The following is a 21,018-nucleotide window of genomic DNA, read 5'->3' on the forward strand; positions in this document are numbered from 1 at the left end:
ACATGCTCACAGCTTAGTGTCATCTGCAAATTTACTAATGAAAGACTCAATACCCTTATGCATGTAATCAATAAAAATACTGAACAGAACTGGCCTAGCACAGACCCCTGGGGGACACCACTGGTGACTGATCCCCAGCTGGATGCAGCACCATTCACCACCACTCTCTGTGCCCAGCCATCCAGCCAGTTCTTAACCCAGCAAAGAGTGCTCCTCTCCAAGCCAGGGGCTGACAGCTTTTCCAGGAGTGTGCTGTGTGAGACAGTGTCAAAAGTCTTGCTGAAGTCCAGGTACACAAAAACCACAGCCTATCCTTATCCAGCAGGTGGTTGACCTGGTTATAAAAGGAGACCAGGTCAGTCAAACACGACCTCCCCCCTAAATCTACACTGGCTGGGTCTGACACCCTGGCCATCCTGTAAGTGCTGTGTGATGGCATTCAGTATAAACTGTTCCATCACCTTACCTGGTACTGTGGTCAGACTAACTGGCCTGTAATTACCAGGATCCTCCTTCCTACCCTTTTTATAAATGGGTGTCACACTGGCCAGCTCCCAGTCATCTGGAACCTCCCCAGTGAGCCATCACTGTTGGTAAATTATGAGAGCGGCTTTGCAAGCTCATCTGCCAACTTCCTCATCACCCTTGGATGGATCCCATCTGGGCCCATAGATTTATGAACATCCTCCCCCCTCAGACGGAAACTAAACTTTGTTTATGAAAATATGCCTTGAAGCACCATTTTTCAGCCTTGGTTCCCAGAAAGAACCAAGATAGGATAGAGGCCTTGTACCCCCTGGGGCTTGGACCTCTGGAATATGTTTTGTCCTTCTGGCTAGGGAAAAGTTAGGGAAATGTAGTGGGACTAGCTACTAATACCATAATAAGCTACAAACATCTGTGTAAAGGATACAGAGAATATATAAAAAGGCAAAAATCATTTGGCATCAGTGAAGTACCAGGCATTGCTGCATTCCAGTTTGTGTACAGAACACCTTCATCAGTCACCCACTTGAAAATCCCTTGCTCTTCCATGTCTGAGAGACCAATCCAAAAATACTTCTCAGAGCTCAGACCAACGAGGCTGGTCAGGTAGGCTTGCTCATATCTGAAATGACAGAAGTCAAATGGAATTAAGCCTAGCTTTCCTTCCATCTTCCACTCCTCAGCACCCAAACTTCATACAGCTAGAATGAATATATTCTCCATTAAGTTTCCTTTTATGGGGAATATGTTGTTTATCTGGATCCAAGCTGCAATAGGAGGTGAAGCTGTGCTATACTGAAAAACTATTCCTTACAGAGCAGAAGGTGTTGTTGTCTCTTCTTTTGAAGTAAAGTACTAGAAAACATTGATGGGTAAATTACTTCTAGTAAGAAAAGCCATATTGTGTTCTTTAATTCTTTTCTTCAGAAAAAGGATATTCTGGGGTTTTTTGGTTGTTTGAATTTTTTTGTTGTTGTCTTTTTTTTTTAAATGTTCTCAATTAGTTTTTAAAATTTCAATATTATTGCATCAGATATTTTTACACTCTTTTCCTACCTGTCTCCTATACTTGTTAAATCACCACTGATCCTTTCACAGGTTTTCTTTGCTTCTGAAAATGTTACAGAAGTATGTCCAACCAGGTAGCAATAAAAGCCATATCTTTCCCAAGCCTGTTGGGAACACATGAAATAAACTTGCAATTAAAAACAACATATGTTCTAGTACTTGAATTTCAATGAATGCACTTTTAATATAACCTGACATGATTATGTATACATTTTAATTCCAGTATGCTAATGGAAATTCAGGTTAGCAAACATTCAGTGTAGAAAGAAGAGAGTTAATGCCTATGAGTCTCACTTTTCTGACAATTATGGATACATTTTTACTGATAAAAAAGTTAGAGAGACGCAGAGGGAAGAGTGCATTCAGAATCAGGTGAATAAAATTCATCTTTGCTCAGAACCCAAAAGAGTAATCTGTATTATAGTAGAGATGCTGTCTCAAGTTTCCTATGTTTTTGAGGATAAAGAACAGTAAACAAACTAATTAGTTGATTAAATACATCAGGTCACCTAAGAAGTATGACTGAAGAGGGAACATAGAAACCACTGAAGAGCAATATCCTCAAAATTACAGCTGAATTCAAAGTCACTTTTCCCTTTTATGACATCTCTAGATTTGCTTGCTGCACCCAAGAAAGGCAAATAAATTCTCTGTTCAGTATTTGGCTGCTGTTTAACTCCATTGAGCACAATGAGTCTTAGCTCTGTTCCCCATATAGGCTTATGGGAATGGTTCCTAAACAGAGAATAGTAGTAAATAGGAAGTAAAAAGTAGGAAAAGAAGAAAAAAAAGCTGTAGGATACAATAACTTGCTCAAAACAAATTCACTTATGAAAAGGATGTTATTGTTTTGATTCGACTTCAGTAGTGAGATTTGTCATCATCTTGCATCATGCTGCATAGTCCAGAAATTGTTACCAGTCCCTACTACATGTTCAATAACCACAGATGGTTGCAGAACAATATAACAAATATGCAGACAACCACAAAATTTGCTTTAGCCCCTTTTACAGAAAGTTCTGAGAGGTAATAGGTCTGACTTTTTATTATTCCTTATATGGGAATGTGAAAATTATTGCTCTGAATCTGTTGTGGAATAATACTTGTTAGGGGAAAAAAAATATTTCAATGTCAAGTGGAGCTTGTGAAATTTTTCTAACCAGATTCTTGGTTAAGCTTTCTTTTACCTTTGGGCAGGCAGGATCAGCCTTTGGTGTTCCAGAAACTCCTGGTAGTGGGTCTCTTCTGCAGATGTAGCCTAACTTCCTGTCACAGGCAGTGTCTGCCCAGTATCCATCCTAGTTGCAGTTTGGGAAGAGGTGAAAAACAGCAAGACAGAACCTTTTTACTTTAGAAACATTATCATTATTTTCAAAACACTGTTTCAATATGAATATCTGTACTTTGTAATGGATTCCAAGTATTTGAGCTTGGAGGTGAGGTTTTGTTAAGCTGAGTGGCATGGCCAGACTCTTAAGGTTTACTTGGCATACAATGTACCCTCACAATCAGATATGAGCTCTTACTAGCTATATGGAATTTAATTTTAAATTTAATTTAGAACAATCCTATGTCTGAGCAAATAAAGATAACTGTTGGGGGTTGGTTCTTTCCCTTTTCCCTCTGTGGAATTTTCCCCATTTTCATGCTAAGATACCTGTCGACTGGGCCCTGGTGGCAAGGGGGAGGGGAGAGAAGAGGGAAACCCCTCGATATCCAAACATCCAGAAGAGCAGACAGAAGGCTCTGGCTCAGCCCGTTTCCCCCGTGGAGTTCAGACGAGAAGGACGATCACTGCCTCTGCCCCATCCCAGCATCAGGAGTCATCCTCACTGCTGTCAGACCCTGCCCTGCTACCTTCTCACTGTAACCTGCCACCATCCAGCACTCTGCTGAGCACCGGGACCCACACCGTGAGCGGAGGGCTCTCTCTCCATCTCTCTCTCCCCCTGGGACAGCTCTGCCATCACCCCCAGCCCTCCTGCAGCTCTGCGGGACCCGCCCGCCCCCAGCACCGGGAACTGCAGCTCAGGGAAAAGGTGCCTGCAGCCAAAAAACACTGGGACTGAGTTACTGTTCTGTTTGTGGGTAATTTCATAGCTGTTGTTGTTCTTGTTTGTCTTGTTAGATATACTAGTAAAGAACTGTTATTCCTACCCCCATATCTTTGCCTGAGAGCTCCCTTAATTTCAAAATCATAATAATCGGAAGGATCACATTTTTCAGTCCAAAGGGAAGCTTCTGCTTTCCTTAGCAAACACCTGTCTTTCAAACCAGGACAATAACATTCTTTGATTCTATACAACTTAGTAACTATGCTAAGTTGAATTAAAAATCTCCCTGAAAATACAACCACAACTCAAATAGTGCAGTGTTACACCGTATTATTCATGTGAAATGATTCACCTGTCCTGCCATAATGACACAATCTTCTTGGCCAGTGACTTCATGGCTTGGTTCTCCAGGCAACCACTTGGTATATGTCACAGTTGTCCCATCACTCCACTCAAAGTACATTTGAATTTTGAGGTCGTTCAGGCCAATCCACAGCTCATCCTCAGCTCCTAAGAACAGAAATTCATCTCTCTTACTGCCCAAGCTGAAACAGTCCATAGGAGGAAGATTTTACAGAGATGAGCTGAAATTGCAATGTTGCAGTGCAAATTCTTCTGTATTAAAAGACAGAGGAGTTTATTTTAGAATGTAATTCTCGTTGTTCTTTCAAGTAGTTAAAAATTAGATACCAGCAGGAAATCAGATTCATCAGCTTTATCAGTAAAGTACATTGCTGTATCTACAGCTACAAGGTGTCTGATGCAGATAATCCACTCAAATGCTGCAGTGACTAGAGCTGTTATTTCCTTCAAGTGATTTCATGCAGTGAAAAGCAAATGAAAATCAAAATTAAAATAATTAAAATGAAAATGAAAATACCATAATGACTCCTCCTGTGGGTTTTTGGCTTTCGAGTTTTTCTAACCTATATATCTTCAGCCTTCCCTATAAATATTCATTCAAAACAATCAAGAATTATTTTATTTAAATCCTGTAAGATTTCTAATAGTACAGTTCTCTATTTGTACCAAACACTGTGCTGTAGAAATACTCACTGTAGCCAAGCTGAGACAGTATGAAGCCATGCTCCTCAGGGTTGTGGATACTGGCAAGGTTGCCTTGGCTCTCATTGCAGGAAATTAGGGCTTCTCTCCATTCTTTGGGGTCTCTATGAACCATGAAACAGTGATCTCCATAGGGCAGCCATTCTTCTGGGCATTTAACAGGCTCCACATCCCCTCAAAATTAATAGATATTTCAAGTTTTTAAATGGTGCAAACTGAAGTCTAGAATAACTGCAATTACATTTAAAATCAGCTAATTAATGAATTACAATGAACAAGAAATGGTAACAAATAAGCAGTACTTCATTCCTTACACATTTATTTTAGTCTGTATGTTGTTCATGGTATTTTTACAGAAAGCATACTGCATTTAAACAAAAGATGAAAAGAATGGAGCCAGTTGTTACTGGGCTTCACTAGTGTGAAGTATTCAATGGCTAGAGGAATATTTTTGAATTCCATATGTAGCATTTCCCGACAATATACCCCCCCAATTACATTTTTTTATATTTCATAAAAGAAAGGCATTGTTATTGCAGCACAAGTAATTCTCTGCACACATGGCTTTTCATGCCAACTCTCATTAAATAAACCAGAGAGAAGTATAGTAGAAAAGTGATCCAAAGGAAGCCGCTCTTTTTGCCATCTTTCTAGATTACTTGCAGTCCCATACAAGAATTTGGTCTGAGCCTACTGATACCATTTTTCCAAGCCTTCTGTGACAAAACTCAGTGTTTCCATTCGAATGCACTGCAGGAAGGGTGAAACATCTCTGACTTTATTTTTATGTCCATGCAGACCATGATACTTTCATGAAACTATGGCTTAACCCAGTGCCTCTGGAATTGTGAATAATGATATAAAGCAAAAAAATGTTTGGGTGATTACTGGGCTCCAGCAACATTTTCAGTATTTAAATATATTTTGCTAAAGAAATAACAATATGTTTTGTTCTGTACCAGTCATCATAGCAGAAAAACAAATTTTAAGTCTTTCTTTTTATTTTAGCCACTAAATTTAACCTGAGTGACACAAATTATGCCTTTATCAAATTGCTTTATTTACTTGACACACCTGATGGAAGAATTAAAGGATCCTTTGTGGATTTTTCCTTTTTACAGATATAGCCAAGTTTCAGCTCACACGGCCAGTTTTCCCATTTAGCATCCCTTCTGGGGTTTAGTACTGCACAGAGTTTTTCAGACTCAGGTTCAGGGCTTCCTTCATGGGATAAAAAACAAATTATTTTTATGTAGTACAGGGTTTATGTCAGCAGCTAAAAGAGCAGTTTACTGATAGCCATTTCATGTGTCAATTATGGGCTCATGATTTCACTCCTACCAGAGACAGAGAATTTTCTACCATAGATAAGGAAATGCAATTTATAATTATCCATCAAAATTTTTCTTTTGATGCTTGTTGCAGAATTCACACTTTCTGCCACATTTGATTACAGAATAGTGGTCTTTTCTGCAAGTACCTTCAGAATTTGAATGAAGATTTGTTCCTTGCTGCAAGCAGAACCTACTGACATTCCTTCACCATTGTTGTCTCTCCTTTGCCTCCTTCTTCCAACAAAATCCCCAGAGTTTCTCCACAGGACCACTATCCCTGGGGAATGGTCAGTGTTTTCTTCTCAGAGAGGCTCACAGAGTGATAAATTACATTATTTTCCCCTCTCCCCACAAAAGATGCAATTTAATTCTGCAGTGAACTGAAAGTGTGTCGTTTAACTCATGGTCATAGCCATTGCATGGGGATACAGGAGCTCTGGGGTGTGGGCTGAGTGACCTGAGAGTCAACCTCTCAGCCCTGCAAAGCTTGAGGAATTTCACCAGCACAACAAAAGGTAGAAAATCTTCCACCAGACCCAACAACTATGGACTTTTCCTTCAACTTCTGTGCCAGGTAAAAGCAGGTGGCACCTCTGAGACTTGGAAAGTTGGACTATGCTTGCATTTAATCAAAATTTGCTGCAACTGACTGTTGCCATGGCAATAATTTTCAAAGATAAACAGTCAATGCCATGAACTCTTGAATGAGAGAAGAGTTAAAAAGCATAAGAAGTGAAGAGGAAGCCTTTGCAAGAGCAATGCTTGCTGGCAGCCAAGTCCTTGCAGGATACGGGGTCAGATAACCCTGTGAAAGTTGTAGAGACACAGAGGATTTCACTGACTTGAAGGCATTCCCAGTGTGATACAACTCAACTAGTGCCTTGTACATTATCTGCCTCTGATAAGAGATGAGGTGATTTAGGTCTTCTGCTTGAAATTCCCTGAGTTATATCTAGTGAAGAAAAGCATAATTCTCCGATTATGATTCCAAAAATTGTTTAATTGTTTACCTGGAGCCCAGTTAAAGTATCTGAAGGGAAAGCCACCACTCCACTGCCAGCCACTGTTGAGGTTCAGATTGTTAAGCCCAATCCAGAGAGAGGATCTCTTGCTGTCAATCAAATCTAGGTAACCAAAAGAATTGAATTCTAATGAGATTCACTAGAAAAACTTCTGAATTTTCAAAGTTTAGAAGAAGATAGCAAAAGTCTGCCTAGTGATTGGTAAGTTCAGTACAGAATTCATGTTTACTGGTAATAAATTCAGAGGGGTTTTTTTCTGTAGAAAAAGGGTAGAGAATTGAAAAGTTTATTTTACATATTAATTTATCTAAATTTAATGCTATTCTACAGTTATATGTAGACAATAAGCTTGGGAAATGGAAAGATTGAGTTCCTATTATTAATATTGCTGTAAGTGTAATTGCTTGTGGTGCTATTGATACAGGATCTTCGTCTACAGTGTGTATAAATCTATAAAGTCTGTACAAAATCTGTATCGTATTTGAAAACAGCTATTTCATTAGATATACTTGAAGAATACTGATTTATTAACACAAAATATAGTAATAGAACATATCATATAATGTAATTGTTGTATAATGGCTGTCTCCTAAAATGCTGCTTTTTTTAAAGCCCCCTTTATGGGATCTCTCTGGTGTTTTCTGAGCTTGAGATAGCTTTTGATTAATTAGCTGGAAATCCATAGATTCTCTTTACAAAACAATAAGAATATAAATAATTTCAAATGGTAATTCCTCAACTTACTGAAGTTTCACATATAAAAAGTCTAATTTATTGTAATTTTGTTATTTCTGATTAGTATAGTTAGCATTTTCTTACATCAGCTATTCACTGTAATGTGATTAAAGCATTGGAACATTTGTAATCAGTCAAAAAAACCTTTCAAATGAGTTTTTACTGCATCTTGCTTATTAGTTCACCTCTTAGATATATTTGTTCATGTATCTCCATGACACTTAATAGTTCTGCATTCTGCTGCTGACAGCTCTTCCTTGCTTGGTGCCACGTGAGAGCTGCCTGATGGTTTATCTGGTAGTAGGTTCCTGTCAAAGGATCTGTACTCCAAAATCTGTCAATGTCTGTGTGAGAGAAAGGAGATTTAGTACCTGAGTTTGTAATAAATATTTTACACAAAGTGTTACGGCAAAATTCAACTGGGAGCCTATTTGCGAAATAACATTTTGGAACAATTAAGGCTGAGACCCACACCTTCTTTTGATAAGAAACGAGGGTGTGCCATTGACATTATCAGTAATGAGCCTTTCATCCTTTATTTGCACTTTCCCCTTCCAGTTTTATAATCTCCAGGAGAAAAAAAAATACTGTAAAGAGGCCAATAAATCAAAATTGTATTTTGGTCACTGTCTACCATGAGAACCTGTTCAGAAGTTCATAGGCTATGCTTAAATTTATTCTTGGCTGGAACACCACTGAAATACAAACATTTGCAGTAATGAAACCTTTGTTGTAAGATTATGCCATCACTAATCACATTCACGATGGGGTAGAGGAGCTGGAAAGCTGTCCAGTGGAAATGGACTTGGGGGTGCTGGCTGATAACCAGCCTAACATGAGCCAGCAAATGCCCAGGAGGCCAAGAAGGCCAATGGCATCCTGGCCTGTACCAGCAATAGTGTGGCCAGCAGGACCAAGGGCAGGAATTGTCCCTCTGTACTCTGCGCTGGTGAGGTCACACCTCAAATCCCCATCTCAGTCTTGAGCCTGACTACAGTAAAGATCTTGAGGTGCTGGAGCACATCCAGAGGAGGGCAAGAGAGCTGGTGAAGGGCCCTGTCAGGAGCAGCTGAGGCAATTGAGATTGTACTTGTGGTCTGCATGTGTTTTAGATTACTGGAGTGTTGAAATTGTCCCCTGAGAGCTCACGGTTAGCAAAACTGTTCCCTGGGCAAGTACTAAAATAAGCTGTGATTACAACTTACCCTAAATGTCTCTTCTGTTGAGAAAAAAAAAAACAAAAACATTAAATTTCTTGAATGGTTTGTAAGAGGAAAAGTTTTATATTGCTTATTGTGTTTCTTTATTGCTGATTTAGAGATTTTTTACATTATTTTTTAACTGTAGATTCAAGTATTAGTGATAATATCCCAACAATTTTATAATGCCAAATACTTAATATTTTTTAGTTAATATAATGAGTATGTCATGGGATTTTTGAAGTTACTGCTTGCAATATTGCACAAGAGAATAATTTTCACCAAATCAGTCGGAATGATGGTGGTTGGTGGTGGTTGAGAGTGAGTTGGACTTGGCTTACCAGTGCAATGCTGCTATCAAAATGAAAAATTGTGATTCTGATTCTGTGGTATTGCACTGAAAACTTAGTTTTGAGGGAGCATTTTTAATATCTTCATATATATGTGTTTTGGTGTTCTTCATCCTGCACTCCCATGACCATACTTTTACCTGTTAAGATAGCATTATTTTGTAATGTATTATGAAACATCAAATGGGAAATGCTGATGACAATAACATTTCAGTAAAACCCATGAGCCAATATTTTAATTTTATATCCTTTAAAAACAAACTACATCTTCCCATGAACTGTAGACCAATCTTCTTGTACAAAACAGGGCTTAGCTTGGGTAGAAGAGGTAAGACTACTGCTTTCATGAATATCAGTGAGTATTAGACTGTGAATAGCATCTCAATTTTCAGGTGATTCTATGCTGAAGAGAGTAATATTCAAAGCACTCTGTTATTTTCCCAAGTCTTAACTGCTGATGGACACACCCAGACAACTTTCAACCTGACTGTAGGCTATTAGCAAACAGATTTGTTACTTCTGTCAGGAATGCTGTTGCATGAAAGAGACATTTTTGAGTAAAATTTAGATCACTGCAAGGTTTTTCCCTTCTGCATTATTAACAGCAGATCTCAATATTGATATATTTACATAGCAGAGTTGTGTTATAGTCTCTATGACAGCGCGTGGGACTTACTGGCAGCTGGACAGAGCCCATACAAATGGTCCAGGTCGAAGCTGGGTGTTGTTGCACACCAGGACAAGCCATCGGACCTGCCTGCTGCTGTGCACTCAGAGTACCATCTTCCACTCAAAAGGAAGGGGAAGGCACACGGAGCTCCATTGGAATTTCCTAACAGCGTAAATAGGTCTGAAGGGGCAAAAGAGAAGTTTTAATGTAGCTATGTGAATATATGTCTGTACTTTCTGTAAGACGAAAGCATTACAAGTGTTACAACCGTGTAGCTGGGGAGCTGCTGCCGCCAGCAATGACCTTCATGGAAGTTCTTGGTAGGTCTTGCAATTTGTGCTTTGCTTCTGGTGTACATCAGCAGCTGTACCAGCTAGAAATTGAGCAGTATCATGCTGTAGACAACTATGAAAGAGCTGCAGAAATTTTCATTTCATATATTTAAATATAATTTTCTAAAAACAGTGCTATCTTTTTATCATGTGCCTTAACTTCCACTACATCTGGCTTAACGTTGTGGGATTTTTTGGCATCTGGAATCTCATACAACAACTGAAAGTATTATGCATGGAATGATTTCCTTGCATTTAATATTGATGTATTAAACTTAGAGTTTTTTTCCTTTCATCCAATAATACTAACACAATCTCAGTAGTAATAGTATGCAGTTAAATAAAGTGTCTTATTTACAAAGTTACAGAACCACAGAATGATTCAGGTTGGAAGAGTTCACAGGGTCCAGACTCCCTGCTCAAGCAGGGCCATCCCAGAGCACATGGCACAGGATTGTGTGCATGTGATTCTTGGATATCTCCAGTGAGGGAAACTCCACAACATCTCTGGACAATCTGTTTCAGTGCTTGGTAAAAGAAGTTCTTCCTCTTATTCAAGCGGAATTCAACTTTCTCTGCTTCGGTTTCTGCCCACTGTGTTATTGCTAAGCACCACTGAAAAGAGTGATTAACACCAGCAATTAAAAATAACCTGCATTCACATTTGCTTTAAAAGTAAAGAATGAAAAATGCATACATTTTATTGCACATACTGCATTCTGTCTTAACCTAAGCAGCTGTTTTTCTCCAGGATGAAGGGATACAGGCCTGAATACGTGAATTAATCATTCTCTAGTCCACCATTGCCTCAGGGGGAGCAGCTGGTATTAGGCTAAGGGGGGGCAGAAATCAAAAGACCCTATCTGATGGCTAACAAGTAGATTCAATAAACCACCAAAATAACCTTTAAACTTTACCTTCGTGGCTTTGAGAACACAAATTATCCATAGTTCCATAGATCTTCCATTTATCCATTGCCTCTGATCCTGCTTTCAGCAAAATATTTTCCTTTTTTTTGCCAGCACTGAGAAATAAATCTTCCCCTTGGATTGCCAAGGCTGCATTTCTGCATTCCCATTTCTGGAATTCACTTTTCTTGTTGCATGGGTACAGAGAAATTTTAGCCTGGTTTCTCTTGTAGGGCACTCCCAAGCATTGTGCAAATGCCATGCTCATTAACTGATGATCAGAGACCCACCTGAATTTTTGTAAGTCACTGTTTTTCTTGCAAGAAGCTGTTGTGACTGCCTCAGAATTTTGAGCAATTAAACAGAACTTAGTATCCTCATTGAATATTAAGAATATTTTCTTGTCTGTAAAATAAAACATTCAGAATAAGTGGTCAGGGTGAGCAGACAGTAAGGGGAGCTTGTGAAGAGAAATATGTGCTGTTTATTCTATGCTGATCTGACTCATGTCAGGAGATTGTAAATTTTTACAAAGATCAAATTATATTTTCAAGACGCATTTCAATCTGGGGAAGAAAAGTAAGTACAGCTCAGTAAATATATGGGTGCAGAATACAGAGGAATAAGAACACATAAACTACATTAAGATAGCTTCAAAAATGTGATCATAATGGAATTTTATCTTCTTCTGAAACACATTTCATTCAAGATTTCCAAAAGAGACCTTTATTGAAAATTTGGAAGCTGGCCATCACTTCCATTCATTATAGATTTAGCTCCTGTGACATACACCTCCATGAGGTCACATTTCTGCTAATGCAGTTAGTGAGTGAGCTTTCTGTGATTCTTGCTCCTTCTGGAATTTACATGTTCTGTTATGGTTTGGGGATTTTTTTGGAATTAAAACCATGTAATGGTGACTTGGTACATTGCCTTGATCCAGTATCCTTTCCTTAGCACATCTATCATAAGAAGCAAACATAATTCACACAATAAATCACAAACACAGTCACAGGAGCAAAGACTGAAGAGCCTATAGATATTATAGGTGTGGGCCTCCATGCCTGTGCATTGTGAGTGCCACACAAGGTAATTAACACTCCCAAAGGATTATAGGTATCCTGATGTAGTAATCCACTGAGATAAGTAAGCCCTGCTCGAAGGGCTGTCCAGAACTGCAGCTGTGCTGGGACACACAAAGCAAGTCCTCCTGGGCAAACAGCTGCATGCTCCTAAAAGTGTCAGGTAGCATGCAGGTCTCACTGGCTTTGGGTCACGAGGAATTGAAATTTGGACTACAAGGAATATTCTGGGATCTATAGAGCAGGAGGGCAAGGTTTTGCCCTTCAGCACTCTGTGCCTCAAGTTCACACCTGAAAACAGAGATGCATCATCACTACCATATCCATCTGAGAGAATAACTCGCAAGAGACAGTGAGATAACCCTCCACACACTGAAGTAAATTTTTAGGACAAGTGTAGGTTGTTAGGACAAGCCATTGTTGAGTAGTGAACAGAAGAAGAAATCTCTGGGATATTCTGGGAGGGTATGACAGAAAGAATAGTTCTTGAGCTCTTCCAGAAGGTTCCTGTATTACTTTGACCAGCTCAGTAATATATAGGAGTTTCACTTCTGCAAATCTAAATTTGAAGCTGATTTGAAGCTGAGATTTAGTTTCTTCTTTCCAAGTCCATTTAGGAAAAAAAATTAAATATCATGAAGTCTTTTATTTCTTACTGCTCAGTAAATAAGAGCTTAGTGTAGTGCTCTAAGTACCTGCTATTTTCCCTCAAAGAAATGTTGGGTCTAACAATAGAGTTCCTGCTGGAAGCTGTGAAGTTTCTGCTTTTGGGTCGGGTTCCCAGCTCCTGGAGCAGGTGGGAGACCCTCTTTTTGCACAGGGTAGTACTGTCACAGCTCACATGAAACAGTGTCTGCTTTTGGAAGCTGTAATATGTGCCCCACTCCACAAATCTAGTGAACTGAAGGACAAAGAAAACGCATATTTGAACATTATCATCATACTTTAAATGGGAGCTGTGATCTGTCTTTGGCGAACTCCAGAGCCTTAAGTATGCTCTCATCTTTACTCTTACTGCTGTAGTAGTTACTCTGCAGTTGTTCTTTACTCTCATGTATTTCTAATTGTATTTCCGCTGGTTTCTTCTCAGCCTCGTTGCTACATCTCACATCAATCCCTAAGCTCCACCTCATCCCACACAATCTCATGCTAAGGCTAGGACGTACACATGCAACACCCTATTTAATTCCTTTATCCTTTTCATTCTTTTGTGAGCCAGTCACATATATAGACAAAGACTATGGACAACACTGTGAAGTCCATCTACTTTACAGCAGCAAACATAACCAATAAATAAGTTTTACTCAAAAGTTAATCTTCATTCACATATGTGACTCAGTCCTGACTTCTGATTCCCAGCTTTACCCCATTTTGGATATTCCCCTCCCTTTAAAAGCAAATCAACATCTCTGTATTAGTTTTGTGGAAACTTCTGTGCCCCACTCCCATTAGGACAAATATGAAATGCAGAGTAGTAAAGCTATGTGAAAATCTTAAAGATCCTGAGAAACCAGCAAGACAACAAAGATGCCTGCTTTCACATCCACTTTTGCAGGGGATAGGATAAAATAGACTCACCGAGTGTCTGAAAAGCAGTATGAACAAATGAGAGGAAAACTAAAACTGTAGAAAAGGCCAAGTTTTTCATTCTGTCTTCTTGTTCACAAAGAGATGAGATGAAATTAATTGCTGCAGTAGAGGTCCTTAAAGAATCAGTTGTTGCTGGCTCCTTCTCAGTTTTGGAGATTTTTAGTTGAAAGAGAAAACTCCAGGCTCTAAATAAGGAAATATCCTGTCACATGTGGTATTTTGAAATCTATAAATAATTATAAAATTCAAACTTTGCATCTGAAAGTGAAGTTTCCATCCATTCAAATGCAAGTGGCAAAGTTTGAACAGTTCAAGATCATTCTGCTGAATTATTTTAATTTTCTTGGTTCTGTGCTGGAATTGTAACATTCTGACCCTCAAAGACAAAGAAGCAGGGAGTGCACTTTAAATTGATGCACCATAAATGTCACATATATATATATACACCTGAGAAACTCAGAGAAAAATATGCTAATTTCTTAGCCAGAAATGTCTTCACTGCTGCAAAAGATATTGATTTAATTTACTGCAGTGAGCAATTTTGACTATTTCAGCATGAAAGAATTAACCCCCACAGGACAATTTAATTTTGCTCAGTGATTGACAAACTGGGTACTATTCATACACCTGCCTTTTATCTATCTGGTGTATCAGCTAGTAGAACTAGTGTGCTGTTACTTCACGTGATTTTATTTTAGAAGAACCAATACAAATTAGCCAAATCTTTACAAATCTTTCTGTGATTTGGCAAGAAATCTGCCTTTCAAAATTATTTAATCCATAAAGTACAAATGAACTTTAATACTTTATTCTTTCTTTGTACCAAGCATAAATGAGACAAGGATAGAGGAATAGTTTCAAATTTTACAAGTCAGCTTCAATCATTTATTAAGTGGAAATGAACTACAACTGTGATACACAATCCCTTAGTAATTTTGGAAAAAAAGGGAGGAAAAAAATTCAGCTGAAATTGCCCTTCAAATTTTCTCTCATTTTTCTTGGCTTTATTATGAAGACAAATCTCAGGATATTTTCTACAAGGGCAAAGCATCACTTAATAAGATAGAAGAAACACATTCACATAATACAGAGTTATTGAAGTTGTGTTAGCAATATAAAATATTTAAATAATGATATTATGTTGTATCTTTTTAGCTATTTATTATTTTCATTTACTTTACTTTTATCATTAGCAATTGAACAGCATAGAATCTAGTTCAGTATTTACAAAAAACCAAAAAAAGTGTATTTTTCAGAGGACTATCATTAAAACTAGTTTGAGTAAAAATGGCCTTTATCCCTTATCCTCTGCAATATGTTTTGTTTAATTACCAAAACTACAAATTGTCAATCCAATGTCATGCAACATCTCTTCTGCAGTTCTCATGCAATTTCTAAAGGTTTGTTATTCCCAGAGCTCTGTGAGATCTTTTTTTTTTTTCCTTTAGAATGTCATAGAAAACAGAGAATTCCTAGAAAACTTAATCATCTCAGTAAACCTCCAGAACATTTCACTAGCAAGGCACTGTTTTGTGCCCCACTCTTCTACTGGCCTTAATCATGGACACAGCGCCCAGTTATCAGTCCATTTATCAGAAAGGTGGAGGATAGTAAGAAAAGCTATCCTAAAATAGCTAAAATGAGTGATCAAATGGAATGAAACCAGGAATGCATGCTTCCAAAATTTATTTGGCAACTACATGATTTTATAGTTTATTTATGGCGTTTTTGGTAGTATGCCTTGTTCATGTTTCTGTGCCTCCTTCTGTCAGCCTCTTTTTTTAAAGGAAGAAGACTCATTAGTTCAACAAACCATATATCATCTCCACATGCTAATTAAAATCTGAAATTCTATTGTGTAATATACAGATTGCTTATTGATATAGTCTCTTGTTAATAATTGATAAAAGAATTCAAAGTCATAAAATAAGACTGTATGCAAAGGTTTATTTGTTTTGCAAAATCCAAGTTGAAGCTGTGAATGAAGGAAGGACAAGTGTTTGCATTTCACTTTTAATACTGTTGCAAGGAAGATATTTATGTAAAAGGTATAAGACAAGAGCAGCAATGAAGACAAACAATTTATGTAAATCTCTGTTTATTCCAAACATCACTTAAGTAACAGTGTGTATGCTTCAGAACAGTAAGGTGAAATATTCTCAAAGTTCAGCATTAGGGCTGAGTGCCCTGCAAAGAGTGCTCAGTGTTTGTCTTGACTCTGTATGTGACGCTGGCACAAATTCCTAAATAAGTAACCCATATCTTTTAAATCTAAATTCCCACTAATTCTATTATTTTCCATGCTTGCTTAATTAGCCATTTTGTACAGTACTAAGTCAATAAATGCCTGAGAGTATTTATTGAGGAGCATACAGCAATAGTTCTTAATCTTTACCAAAGGAATAACTGCCAATTTTACTTCATAGTAAAAGTTACATGCACCTAAGAGGTTTCCTGTAGTTCAGCTGTACTTTTTTCAGCTTAACCATTCAGTTTGGCTATGTTATCCTGTCAGACAGCACTGTGCTCATTTTTTTCTTTGTCGTTGGTAGCATCACTTCCACTGTCCCCTGCATTAAGGGCACAGCTGTATTCCAGCTGCCTGCTGCCCCGTCTCACCTCTCTTCCAGTTCCACTTCCAGATTTGATCTTGAACAAGAAATAAATCATAAAGGCCACCCCCACTAAAATTATGAGGACCAGAGTAAGTAGTATCCACATATTCAGGTGACCACTGGCTTTGTCTTTTTTATCATCTGTAAATAAATATAAATAGAAATGATTGAAGTGTAGCCACAAATAAATATAAGACTATTGAAAAGTATAACTTCTCCCTTAATCACCAGGTGGAAAGTCTATTATAATGTCTCTGTCAGTCTTTCTTATAGATCTTACCATGCAAAAGGAGAATCAGAGAGGGGGTGATCAATTTACCAAAGCATTTGATTATCTTGGGGTTCCCTAAGGGTCTTGCAGATACTGATAAATTGGGCTGGGAAAGAATTCAATGGCAACTAAATAAATTGAGCTCACATTATATATATATATATATACTAAATAAATAATACTAAATTTAAGCATGTATCTTTGAAATTATTTGGAAAGGGAAAAAAAATCATACCTTCCACGTTTCTAGCTTCTTTAACAATAGCTGTCAAAGATAAAGACAAATGTTTAGTCAAAATCTAAAAAGGTCACATTTTCTTCCTGACAGTTTTATGTTAGCAAAAGGTCTGGTAACCTGCACATCATCATCACTTCTGGAAACACATCTGCTAAACTAGGAGAGCTGAAAAGGAGAGCTGTGAAATATTTTTAACCCCATATCCTCTTCAATAAAACTGCAATGTTTGGCATGTTAAATCTCCGTTCTTGCTTCTTTTTTAATAACCAGAGTATCTCCAAGCTAAGTCGTTTCTGACTGTTTTAAAAGGATCTTTCTTCTCCCCAGTTAATTAACCTTGCCCTTTTCACTGGGTCTGTTTCTTGTGGAGACTGGGAAAACTTGATCGACTGCTGAGGACACTTGAGCTTTCCTGTATCACACATAATTCTTTTGAGACCCAGCAGGTCTTAATTTGCCATAATTTATTTGCATCTATAATCACACGTATAAACTCAAGCTTTCCTGTGCAGCTTTTCCCGGCGGCTGTGCACAGAGGGCGCCGTCTGCAAGGCTTTTCCTGGCTGGGAACTGCGGGGAGCTGTGCTGGCTGGGAGCTACTGGGAGCTGATGGGAAGTGCTGGGAACTGATGGGAGCTGCTGGCTGGGAGCTGCTGGGAACTGATGGGAATTGCAGGGTGGTAATGGGAGCTGCTGTCTGGGAACTACTGGCCGGGAGCTACTGTGAACTGATGTGAATTGCTGGGTGCTACTGGGAGCTACTGGGAACTGATGGGAGCTGCTGGGAGCTGCTGGCTGGGATCTCCAGGGCAAGGACGCATCCCTCCCGTGGGCAGAGGGACTCCAGGGAGAGTGGGGTGCGCCTGGAGCCGGGCTGCTGCAGCAGAACCAGGGCAAGGCATTGGGCTCTGCTGCGTTTTCAAGCACGAAGGAAAAGCAGCTGCTAAATTTGCCTCTTGAAAGGCTGCAGAACTGGCTGTAATGGGATAAATATCTGGTTGTGCTGAAATGCTGCTCTGCTGGAGAAGCTGGTGTCAGGGAATACCCTCTGCAAGCTGGCACTGTGCATCAGGGCCACTGACATCTAACCCATCAAATAAAGTGTCTGGTGATTGTGAGTTTCTGCTTTCAGACGTCTGGTAACAGAGAGCTGTCCTTCAGCAGTGTCTGTGACCTGCAAAGAAAACCAGGCACTGGTTGTCCTAAAAGCAGAATGTTCCTTTGGAGAACACGCCCTGAACAATGCTGTGACTGCTCCTTCCCTCGCCAGCTGCAGGTTTGCTTTGGTGGGGGAAAGGACTGAACCTCAGAAACATCCTGAACCTTGGGGTTGTGAAACAGGGCAGGAAATTGGAGTTTTCTGCAGAATTAACAGTTAAGCTCTAAAATACCACATGATTGCTTGGCTCACAATATTCTGATATTTCTACTTCCTGACTAAAGCAGATGGTGCTCAGTTATACAGAAACACAATATTAAAAAAAAAAAAAAAAAACAAAAAACAAAACTAACCAAAACACTTCTACTCTTTTCAAAGGTCACTATATGCTCTCTGGATCGCACTTCCGCTCCTATTTAAATAGGATTGCTTCATCCATCTTTTGCTGGAACAGCATGTATCATAGTACAGCAAGAGGAAGAATAGCAAATTATTGATTCCACTCTTGTTCCATTAGAAAGAAAATAAGAATATCAGTAGAAAATTATGTGTTTATGTTGGAGGGGAACAAAACAATAAAGAAGTTTTTTTGGTTTTTTTTAAGGAAATATTCATGATTTCTAGTTATTAAGGATATTCCTCACAGAATATAAGAAAATAAAAAAAAACATAAACAGGGCAAACAAAAAAAAATACATTTATATTATTTTTCTCTGAAGACTGAAACATTTGTGTCAGTCCTTCGTAATGCTCATACCGTGGTATTACAACTGAAATAAAGCCATAAATGGAAAGAGGGAATATTAAAGAAGTCACTTACTCTTTGGTTTCTTACAAATAAAGCCCTTTAGGGAAGAGCAAGGCAGGACACTCCAGTAGCCAGTGGCTGCAGACAGCTCCACACAGAAAGCCAGCTCGTCCCCCAAGGGCTGCCCGTCGCCCCAGTTGACAAAGTCCAAGGCACTGTTGTCTTGCCAAAGCAGCTGCCCTGATGTGGCAGATGTTAGTATCAACACTAATAGATGCACACTAAGGTCTTCACCTTAGTGAATAATGACATAATAGTACTTCATTCAGCCTAATAAAGCAATACTTTCTTCAGAAACGCCATCTGCAGTTGTATTTTGATGCATCTTATCTCATTTGATTCTTGTCTCAAAAACAATAGAATTGCTTTCCCAAATTATGATTTGCAGATTTATCAGTCATGATTTAGTTTTAATTTCTGGTTTTTTCATATGTTTGTATAGGCTATTAAAGTTTCAAACTGAAAAAAGCTGAATTCAGACTTTCTATGAAAAAATTCTAAATTATTATTTCAGCAGCACTCAATGCAAATTGAGAAGTTTTTACTGTAATGCTTAAGGATCTATTTAGTTAAAATTCAAACTTTTTTTTCATATACTCTAAAAAATGTTTGATGTTTTAATGGGCTTAAAATAGTCTAAAATAAAATGCTTTCTGTCTGCCTGTAGTCTGATAACAGTGTTTTCTTCCAGATGCATGTTTTCTACTGCATGCTTTAGCAAGCAGCCTAATTTTCTCCATGCAGAGTCATACAGGAACTTAACACTGGGGGCTTTGGCTGGACTCCCACGGATCCCACATGAATCTTCCCCAGCCAAGAGAAGATGAGAGCCAGTCAGGACTTTTTCCCCAACAGGAAAAGCTTTCTCAGAAACCAGGAATAGGAGACAACCTCAGAGAGGACTCAGGTCTGGACTCCTACTGCACTTCAATTGATTGCTTAAAACTTATTTATTTTATTAATATTTTTGTCCATTTAATAAAGTCTGTTTATGATTATTTATAGAACTTAATATTGTTACCGTTTACATTTCTGTATATTCCTATCCAAAAGCCGCTAATCTTGCTTGCATATAAATCTGCATGTTCTGTTAAAAAGTTTGATTCATCCAGATCTTCTACAGAAGTCAACATTCCACCTATTAAAAAAAAATATCAATGGAAGATTATTAGAGATATCCCCAACAAAGTTACAGCTTTTGAGACAGGTTAAGGTTAATAAAAAAAACCTCTCCTGCTGGTAGGGGGTAAAGAAGAATTTAAATAGAGACCACAAGGTAGTGTTCACCAGTAGGGGAGCAGCACAGACAGTGAGAGATGTCATATGAAGTGAAGCACAGTGAAGATGTTGGCTTTTAAACACTAGGCAAAGTGCACTCTCTTTTCAAGTGATTGGATGATATAGGAATTATGAGTGATTATTTATTTATTCTTCATGGTTTGACAGAATAATATGCAGCATGAAATACTGTGCAACAAACAAATCTGCAATTCGAACTGACGTATTAATTTTGGTGGCAATGTAAGAGTAAGAGGGCTAAGAGGATCTAAAAAGCTATAAACCAAAGTACCCATTTTTCTCTTTCCTGGCCTCTTAAGACAAGGATGAGATAGTTGATGACTCAGCAGCAAAGGTGAAAGAGTGCCAAGGTACTTCTCCTGGTCTTGGCCAGGAACAGATGTCTCCAAGAAGGAGGGAATAATTTTCCCTCCCCAGGCTCTGCAGTCTGCCAGGGAGTCTTGCTGATAGAGCAAGGGCTACCAGGCAGCACATGCAGCCCCTTATGGATCAACCCCTTTCGGATCACACAGACTGTGTTAAATATGATTGATTGTTATAATTATATTTACTTTGCCTACTGTGTAGGGAGGGATATGGAAAAGCAGGGATAAGGCCAGAAACAAGTGGGTTATTTCAAATAATATAAAATTTAAGATCTTACTAAAAGGAGAAATTTTGTGAATGAAGAAATATAACAAAAAAACAAGCACAGCTGGAAAAATGAAACAAGGAAATCACCTTAAACTCAACA

The 21,018-nt window shown here is 38.5% G+C and overlaps 2 protein-coding genes across 2 annotated transcripts in view; both read right to left on the bottom strand.

The window, feature by feature from the left end:
- Window positions 1-13,953, bottom strand: part of LOC134052837 (macrophage mannose receptor 1-like) — a 34,153-nt gene extending 20,200 nt beyond the window's left edge. Inside the window, exons 1-11 of the mRNA XM_062507539.1 lie at window positions 13,884-13,953; window positions 11,233-11,628; window positions 9,990-10,163; window positions 7,950-8,108; window positions 7,018-7,131; window positions 5,748-5,894; window positions 4,665-4,847; window positions 3,961-4,118; window positions 2,742-2,852; window positions 1,543-1,658; window positions 960-1,108 (exon numbers count right to left, since the gene is read on the bottom strand). Of these exons, the coding sequence (XP_062363523.1) occupies window positions 960-1,108; window positions 1,543-1,658; window positions 2,742-2,852; window positions 3,961-4,118; window positions 4,665-4,847; window positions 5,748-5,894; window positions 7,018-7,131; window positions 7,950-8,108; window positions 9,990-10,163; window positions 11,233-11,628; window positions 13,884-13,953 (1,777 nt within the window). The remainder of the gene's footprint in view (window positions 1-959; window positions 1,109-1,542; window positions 1,659-2,741; window positions 2,853-3,960; window positions 4,119-4,664; window positions 4,848-5,747; window positions 5,895-7,017; window positions 7,132-7,949; window positions 8,109-9,989; window positions 10,164-11,232; window positions 11,629-13,883) is intronic.
- Window positions 13,954-16,406: 2,453 nt separating this feature from the next.
- Window positions 16,407-21,018, bottom strand: part of LOC134052854 (macrophage mannose receptor 1-like) — a 32,053-nt gene continuing 27,441 nt past the window's right edge. Inside the window, exons 26-29 of the mRNA XM_062507563.1 lie at window positions 20,008-20,124; window positions 18,999-19,166; window positions 17,017-17,046; window positions 16,407-16,651 (exon numbers count right to left, since the gene is read on the bottom strand). Coding sequence (XP_062363547.1) covers window positions 16,407-16,651; window positions 17,017-17,046; window positions 18,999-19,166; window positions 20,008-20,124 — 560 coding nt within the window. The remainder of the gene's footprint in view (window positions 16,652-17,016; window positions 17,047-18,998; window positions 19,167-20,007; window positions 20,125-21,018) is intronic.

Source organism: Cinclus cinclus, chromosome 1, assembly GCF_963662255.1.
Source record: "Cinclus cinclus chromosome 1, bCinCin1.1, whole genome shotgun sequence".
NCBI lineage: Eukaryota > Metazoa > Chordata > Aves > Passeriformes > Cinclidae > Cinclus > Cinclus cinclus.